The sequence below is a fragment of the Crocodylus porosus genome, unplaced genomic scaffold (genome assembly GCF_001723895.1).
Source record: "Crocodylus porosus isolate Cpor-Errol unplaced genomic scaffold, CroPor_comp1, whole genome shotgun sequence".
NCBI classification, from domain to species: Eukaryota; Metazoa; Chordata; order Crocodylia; family Crocodylidae; genus Crocodylus; species Crocodylus porosus.
The window spans coordinates 24,485,112-24,494,134 of NW_017728916.1; the positions used below are offsets into that span (position 1 = coordinate 24,485,112).

The following is a 9,023-nucleotide window of genomic DNA, read 5'->3' on the forward strand; positions in this document are numbered from 1 at the left end:
TTTATTTTTCTGGCAAATGGAGTATTATAAAAGTGCATGTACCTAGGGTGTGAGGGAACTGGAGTTAGCTGTTGAGAAGAAGCAGCTCTTCTATAGCCTGCTCTTCTATTTTATATGCAGATTATAATCCTGCTTTTTGGGTAGAGCAAGGAAGGGTTAATGATCTGCAGATGCCCACGGGATTCATTGGCAATACAAACAGAGCTAGCTGTGTTGCTTGACGTGGATTTGCCAAGATGTAAAACAGATAGGGTGGCTCTTCCTTAGGATGTCCTAAAATCTGTAGAGGTGGAGTATAGATTCGCAATAGATCTGTAGTCCTCACACGAAAGGGAAGCTGCGTTCTAACATGAGATCAGAAAGTTCCCTTCCTGAAGGGAGAATAACTCTGGTTATACGTGGCATAAAGCTGCTAGAACTTTGGGGAATGTGGGAACTGAAGCGTAAATGAATATTGTGACCAGTAAAAGTTAGAAATAGCAGCAAGTTTCACTGGCACCTATATGTCTAAGTGATGAAGCATTTAGGTAACTAGAAATTTAGATTCTCCCACCAAAGAAAGCTCTTCTATAACTTAACAGAATAATTCCCTTTTTTAAAAAAAAAGGAAGTCTGGATGCAGTCTTATTTTCTACCATTGTATACATCTTCAGTTTAAAAGATCCTTTTAGCAAAAACTAGTGGTCACGGTAGAGTTGGCAGCTTTTATGCCCAAGTATGAAGTAGTGCGGCAAATTAGATATGTAAATAATATTTCTGAGAGTTAGTTAGGGTTCTTTACGTGAGAATCACTTTAAGCACTGAACACAATAACATTATTGTACTAAAGGAACCAGATTTCAGAAAGACATTTTACCGTGTGAATGTGTATATGTAATTCCCTGTTTAGAGATTACTTGAGAGATTTTCTACTGAAAGATGTGGGAATTGGAATGACATGTTTTCATTTATTTGCTATTTCTTGTCTAGTAGTAGTAAATCAGTAAAACACAGAGACATGGAAAATAATTTGCATCCCACCTTTTGTGTTGTATGTTTGCATGTTTATGTCTCTGAGGTTTTTTTTTTTTTTTTATGGGAATCCTGTCCATTGAATGATTCACATTTTTGTTCAGAGGTGCCATTGCTGTGGTGAAGCCAGTACCATTTTAATGGCAAATAATATGTCAATATTTCTATGGTAGTTGTTGTTCAAGCATTGTACCGACTTCAGTGCAAGTTGTTCTTAATTTCTCATCTAAGGTATGGAAATATTATTTCCATTTTGAGATGGGGAAAGAGAAGCAGAGAAAAGTTAAAAGATGTTTTATATTATATTAAGGGTGAATCAGTTGCACAGCTGGTAATCAGTGTTATAAATCAGTGGATTAAAGGGGGCAGTGATGCGTAACTACCAATCACTTTCATCTGAAATTTAACACTTAACAACTATTAGTGGCTTTGAAAACTTCCGCCTTGTTTGTATCAAAAGATGAGTAAAATTTTGAAAAGCACCCAAATGATTTAGCTTACTCATGTCTGCCACAAATTTAGGATATACCATGCTTCAGCTGCTCTGCAGTAACTGTCTGCACATACATTCTTACCCCATTCTAAATGGAAACTCGCCTACAGTAGCTTAGTTCTTCTCCTTAACATGCAAGTTGGTATTCAGTAGTTTTCATTTGTTATGTGGTAAGAATGTGCACATTGGTAGTTACTGTGGAATAGCAAAGATATGATAAATCTCCCCTCCTCCCTTCCTGCTGCCCTTTTTTTTTTTTTAAACTTTATGGCAGCCTGTTTGCATGCCCCATACCATAATACTGCTAAATGACTTGGGTGCTTTGAAATACTTTAACGTAAGAAAATAGACCACATACTATTTTTTAAAATAAAAAATATGGTTTCAGAGATATTTTAGAAAAGAATGGCAAGGTTCTTTGACTAGATGTGATATCTTTTGTTAGACCAAATGAGTAGCTGGAAAAAAATTTCTTGGCAAGATTTCAGGCACAGTCACCTTTCTTCAGGCATGGGGGGAGTCTCTGCTGTTCTGAGACTCCAAGAAATGAAGGAAGCTAAAAGTGTGGCAGGATGTCAGTGAAAATGTAAATAGGTAGAATTAGAAAGACAGAAAAGAACAACAGTCTTTGAAAATCTATAGTAAAAGTTGCAGTACAGTGAGAGGGTTGTGTTTAATGAGTATAACTTGGCATGTATATGTTCCTTCCTGATTGGTTCTATTGTTAATTATTTAAAATTGTATGTACCAAATTTTGAAACTTAAAAAGCAAATATCTTATTGTCACACTTCATTAAACCCAAGCACTGATGAGCAAATAGAATAGTCATGTGACTAAATGTCTGCATCTTGAAACTGACATCATTATTAGGGCTGTGTGAAACTTTGGTTGCTGATTTTGATTCGGTAGAGGTTCGGACCGATTCGACAAACAAATCTCCGAATCCGAATAGAATCAGGAGACCCTTTAATCTCTCAGAATCAAATTGGAGCCCTCTGAATCAATTTGGAGAGATTTGATGATTTGGACATAGACACAGCTTTATGTTTTTTCTACATACCTCCAGGTGCCAGGTGGCTCATGAATGCTGAGATAGTGGGGCAGATGGAGTGATCCGCGGGAGCGCAGAGGGGTCCCCAGTGTGCTCACTGGGGGACTCCCTTGGCCCCTGGCTTGGCGACTGGTGCCTTCAGGGTATGTGGGGACACCCAGGGTCCCCCCGCAGCTGATCACTGAGTCCAATAAAAATTGGAAATGATTGGAGCCATAAGTGGCAGCTTTTTCTTTTTTTTCTCTCTGAGATCGGAGTAAAAACCCTGATTTTATTGTTATTTTTTTTGCTTTATATCTTGCCAGTGTAAGCTGCTATTAATATTATATTGTCCTAGTCCATGGGGACCACTATCAATATGATGTTCAGATGCCAAGTCCAGGAGGTTAGAAGGCATGGTTGGGATTCACAGGAAGGTTTGCTTGTGTAGGGTTTTGGGTAATAAGGTGGTTGGTTGGGGTTGGAGCTGAAGTTCTCAGATTTGGGGGAATTGTTTGGGGAACCTTGTCCATGGGTGATTGGCTTCTTGTAAGCTGCTCTGAGCTTTTTGGATAGGGCAGTATGTAAATATATAAACAAACAATAAGTAAATATAAAGCTGTGTTGTTTGATTCATCCTAAAGTACCTGGAAGTCTAAGCCAATCAATGTCTAAAGAGACTTAATATATATTTGTTTATTTTTTGTTCTGCCCTCTCCCCCTCCCCCTTCCCGCAGTAAATATAATTTCTGCCAGGCAACTAACTGGATATGGACGCTTCAGCCATTTGTTCCCATCATCCACCTATCAATACATGAAGATGCACAAGAGGATTCTGGGGCACTTATCATCTGTGTATTGTATAGCATTTGATCGCAGTGGAAGACGTATTTTCACAGTGAGTGTAAAATTTTTAATTTTGAATCTGGTGCATTTAAACCATATAATGTTCCTGTCCAGAGGAACCTCCTACTTCCTTTAATTTGCGTTTTTCTAGACTCCATGTTTCACAGTCCTGGTAGTCTTTCTTATATTTCAGTAAAAACTTTCTAGCAGACAGTATGGTGAGATGTCTTATTATGGATTATTAAAGCTGTGTGACATCTGCAAAATATACTCTAATAGATTTGCATTATGAAGTACAAAATAGTTTATAATTAAATTACAAGAGTCAAAATAAGTGAAGAAGTTAATTTTGATCACTTTTCCTTTCTGTGAATCCACAGTGTTTGTTAATTCATCTTGCATCTCAAAGTTGTAAATGTGTGCTCTTAACTTTTTACCATACTTCAATATTCAAACGCAGCTTTTTTCACCTTTACAGAAAAACATATGGATCACTCTACACCCTTTTCTTTTGTTGAAGTCTCCTTTCTTTTCTCTGTCTGCCTTCCCAGCTACAATTACAGGCAGGACTGCTTTATGTTTGAAATTTTATTCAGTTAGTGAAATTACATGTAAAACCAAATTACATTTTACATTATATTCAATTATACCAGCATATTACATTACATTTTTCAAAGTGTAATAACAAATTCTGAGCAGAACTGAGGAGTCAGAGGGTCAGACCTGGATCAAGCATAGATCCAGCAAAAAAAATTCTTATGCCAGGAGTTTTTCTGCTTGAATATTGGCCACGTCTACATGAGATGTTTACCGCGGAGCTGACTAATTAGCTCTGCAATAGCATCTTGGTGTCTGTACATTAGGACTGTGAGAAACACCGTTGTTTCGTTTTGACCACTATTTCAAAGGGATAGTGTTTTGTTTCGGTTCGAAGTACTGTCCTGTTTCATTTAGTTGAAACTGTTTCACTGTTTTGATATCGTTTTGATGTTTCACCCATGGGCTATAATGGGGAATCATGAAAATGCCTAAAATGTTGTTGTTTGTTGCCTGATTTGGGTGCAAATTGCAGGGATTGTAGCCCCTTCTGAGGGCACAAAGCCTGCCAAGTTTCAAGGAGATAGGTGTAGAGGTTTCTCAGAATCTGCACCTCAGAGCCTTGAAAGCAAAATTTGTGACACGTGCTGGCAGCAGCAGCCTCCTGTCATCCGGCAGGCAGATCTTGGGGCTTGCACCCCTGGGAGGGCTGAGGGGCTGTGCCAGACTCCTCCTGGGGGTGCGGGCTTCCAGTTCTGTGCTGGATGACAGGAGGCTGCTGCTGCTGCCTGGAACCGGTGCTGAGCGCAGCCCACACCCAGTGCCAGGCTCCATGGAGCTCAGCCCGGTGGCAGGAGGTGGAGCGCAGCCCCAGCTCTGACTGCCTCCCGTCACTGGGCTGTGCTCTGTGGGGCTGGCGGAGCCTCATGGAGCGCAGCCTGGTGGCAGGAGGCAGGGAGAACCGGGGCTGCGCTCTTCACCGGGTTGTGGAGCCACTCGGAACATGGCTCTGGCTCTCCCTTGTCTCCTGCCACCAGGCTGCTTTGAAACTCAAAACATTTTGAGTGCCCTCGTTTCATTTCAAAGCTGTTTCAATGCTTTTTGTTTCATTTCAATTTCGCTGTTTCGAGTCAAAAGCAAATAATTTTTATTTGATTAGCCCAAGAGGAGTTCAGAGGAGAGCCACTCGCATGATCCGTGAAAGACCCTACGAGGAGAGGTTGAGAGATCTGGATCTCTTCAGCCTATACAAAAGATGGTTGATGGGTGACCTTGTGCCGCCTATGAATTTATCAGGGGAGGATAGCAGGGAATTGGGGATGCGCTGTTTTTCAGAGCACCCCAGGGAGTAACTAGGAATAATGGGTGCAAACTAGTGGAGAGTAGATTTAGGTTAGACATTAGGAAGACATTTTTTACAATAAGGGTGGCCAGAGTCTGGAATGGGCTTCCAAGAGAGGTGGCGCTGTCACCTAACTTGGAGGTCTTCAAGAGGAGGCTTGACAGTCACCTGGCTGGGGTCATCTGACCTCTGTCCTCTTTCTTGCTGGGGGAAGGGGGTTTGACATGATGATCCATTGGGTCCCTTCGGAATCTATAATCTATGAATCTATGAACCTTTTTTGATAGCAGTGTCACAAATTAGCCCTGTACCCTTCCCTATTACCACTCTGATGCCTTTCCCCTGCCTGATGTGCTGCTCCACTTTCTGATTCCCACCCTGTGCTTCATACCTGAGTTGCTGCTTTGCTTTGTTTCCTGCCCTGTCTGCCACTATGTTGTCTGTCCCCTCCCCAGTCTGCCACATACCATGCACATTGGCTGTCTGTGCTACTTATGGCACCCATGCTGCAGGTAGGCCATCCCTACCTTAGAATATCTGTCCATTATCAAGGACATGCCAGGGAACACAAAGTCCTACATTTAAAATGGAGTTAGCAGTGTGAAACAAATAAACATCAATTCTATAAGGTGTACCTATACAGATCCCCCAGGCCCTCACATGGGGCTCCATTGGGTTGTTGCATACTAAGAAAGAAAGGAAATCTAATCATATTATGCAATAGACCAAATTCATTCTTGGTGTACTGTAAGCAGCTATTTTGCCATTTATGTTAATGGAACCATGCTTGCTTATGTCAGGGTTATGTTTGGGCTCTTATTTCAAAGCTTTGAAAGTATTCTCAAGTTTGCATTTACAAAAGGAGGAGAGCATTACATATATGTTACTTGTTTTGGATGAGATTTCCGTGGGCCTCTCATCCAAGCATGTTTCGTCTCCTGCCACACAACTAATGATCAAAACTTTTGTAGTGCATTATTCTATTGAGGTTTTAAAACCATATGACTAGGCCTCTCTTTTGTATCATTTCACCTGTGAATTTTAGTGCTATAAGTATAATTATATTCCATATAATTGAGCTGTTTTCAGAGCTTTTTACAAACAAATGGAAACCTTCAAAATGCCTTTTAGAAGAAAGCCGTAATTTTCTAATAAACCTTTATTATTGTTATGATTTTATGGGGCTAGAAAGGAATAGTAGGTTCCCTGAAGGATACAAAGCTTTGTTTGTAGCTTGGAGGTGTGCCGAAAAATCGTATTTTCTGTGTTCAGAAGAGCTGAGCATTCAGTGAAAATTGAAGTGCTCATCATCTCTAATCTTCAAACAGATATATTACTATTACATTAATAATATTGTAGAGGGATCATATTAACATTGAGAGTCAGTTTCCCATTTTAACTAATGTTTAAATCCCCGATTCTGCAAAGGTATCCAGAATGCCAAGTGTCTTTCTGTGGAATTCCACTGTAGCCACCTTTTCGCAGTGACCCTTGTTTTGGGCATTTGTTCATCTAAAATGTTTGGAGATGTGATATGTTTTGCCTACTCCTTAGTTGTTTGTGTATCCTTAGGGCTCAGATGACTGTTTGGTGAAAATCTGGGCTACGGATGATGGACGTCTGCTTTCAACATTGCGAGGACACTCAGCTGAAATTTCTGACATGGCTGTTAACTATGAAAACACGCTGCTTGCTGCAGGCAGTTGTGATAAGGTCGTCAGAGTGTGGTGTCTTCGAACCTGTGCACCTGTTGCTGTTCTGCAGGGCCATTCAGCTTCCATTACTTCCATACAGGTAAGAGGTAACAGTATCTTTTCGTCACATTTTAAGTATCTTCGTAAAATAGGAAGGAACGATGGTTTATTAATATTTTTTGTAGAGTTGTTCACATGGAGATCTTCCCCAGCTTGACAATAATTGAAAGCTGCTGTTACCCCATGGCCTGTGTAGCAGGCACTTTTTTAAAACACAGTTCCCTTGCACAGGTGTAGGCCCAGAGCAAAATGGGTTTCATATTGGTGATATGTAAATGGAAACTATAATTTTTACACTGTTATAACCTTAAAGCGAACATTGAATTAGGCTTGTTTTCATGTGCTCCATTCACATGAGTATTCTAAACTGGAATTTATAGAGCCTTATATTTAATGCAAGCTGATTTTTAAGAATTTGGTGTTGTAGGACATCATTTTACTTTGAATTAACACTGTGGATTTAAAATATTTGGTTCCCCTCTCCAAGATTTTAATGAATTTTTAAGATTTGTAATTCCTTTAGATGTTTGAATTGACAGGTTGCAATAGTTTTTTCTAAAATGAGTGCACAAAGTGTTTTAGAAATTATGTTGTTAAGAGTGGTCATTATTGATAAACAGCATAAGCCATTTACAAATGCCTAGTAGCTCAAGGACCTTTGTCTGGACTCTGAAATCAAAGTTGAGCCCATGGCCTTTGTGCAACATTGTTGAAAAACCTATGCTTCCTGCCAAAAAATATCTGCTGGGAAGGGGAAGATGCTGGGATTCCTACCAGAGGCTTGGCTTGTATCATGTTTGGGTGGGGTTCCATGCTTGAAATGGGCTGTCCTAAGAGGTGGTGCTCAGGTCCTGGAAAGAATGCATATTCTGTCACTTCTTGTTACAAAAATAGAAGACCTAGGTTACTGTCCTATTCTTCCAGTAAGAAATTAAGAAATTACCTTCTGCGTGGTAGAGTTGAGTGTCTTTATTTTGCAGCGCACACACACACATACTCCATCTTATATAGTCATGGAAGTTTAGTTTCTGTAGAGATTTATTATATTGGTCTCTTAATTTGTTAGGAGAGAGTTCATGCTCTCCCTGAAAAGATTTTATTTGCTAATCTCATTGATGTGCACCCTGGCTTGTATGTAAGAGAACAAGGAAGGCAGCTGTCTTAACTGCTGTGATTTTTATTTTTAGTTTTCTCCAGCAAGAAAAGGAACAACACGATACCTCACTTCTACTGGTGCTGATGGAACAATCTGTTTCTGGCAGTGGCATGCTAGTACAATGAAATTTAAGTAAGCTTATTTGGATGTTATGATCATTTAACTAATCACCGGTTTATTTTGACTTCTAGAAAATGTGTGAAGTCAGAGCTGGGTCAGTGACATAAGGGCAGAGGATTGATGTACAATACTTTTAGAATATAGGTAAATGAAGAGAAGCCATTTGGCACATATTCCTTTGTCTGGTATACATAATACTTCAGTGAAAAGGTCTCGTAGGGCTATGTTCTTGCATAGATCTACAGATGGACCCTGATTCATTTGCTCAGTACCCAATTCTATGCTTGTGTATGAGGCAATGTGGAGTCCTAAGAAGAGAGGAGTTTCGTAGCCATATAAGTGCTATGAAATTGGCTTAGGGGGCTGTACTTTTTCCTCATATGTGCCATGACATCTAAACCTACAAGGTATATTGAAGGCTGTAGAGGTTTGGGCTTTTAGTTCTGTCTTTGCTTTCCCAACAATAGCTGTAGAGAGATGCTCTCACTTTAAGCCTGTACATATCGGACCAAATTCTTCTCTTAAGATACTCATGCAAATTCCATTAACTCGAATTGGAAATGCACACATCTGTAGTTACAGGGGTGTAGGTTGTAGTTGTGTTGGTCTAAGGACGTAGGCAAACGCGGTTCTTTGGGTGAATCTGATATCTTTTATTAGATCAACTTAAATAGTTGGAAAACCATTTTTAAGCAAGATTTTGGCTTCAAAAACCTTTCGTCAGGCTAAGGAA

General features: G+C 39.9%; 1 protein-coding gene across 1 annotated transcript in view; it reads left to right on the forward strand.

Annotated features, from left to right (window-relative positions):
- The window catches only part of BRWD3 (bromodomain and WD repeat domain containing 3), a 103,451-nt gene that overhangs the window by 20,955 nt on the left and 73,473 nt on the right, over nt 1–9,023 (forward strand). The window contains exons 7-9 of the mRNA XM_019536493.1: nt 3,273–3,433; nt 6,833–7,054; nt 8,202–8,302. Coding sequence (XP_019392038.1) covers nt 3,273–3,433; nt 6,833–7,054; nt 8,202–8,302 — 484 coding nt within the window. The remainder of the gene's footprint in view (nt 1–3,272; nt 3,434–6,832; nt 7,055–8,201; nt 8,303–9,023) is intronic.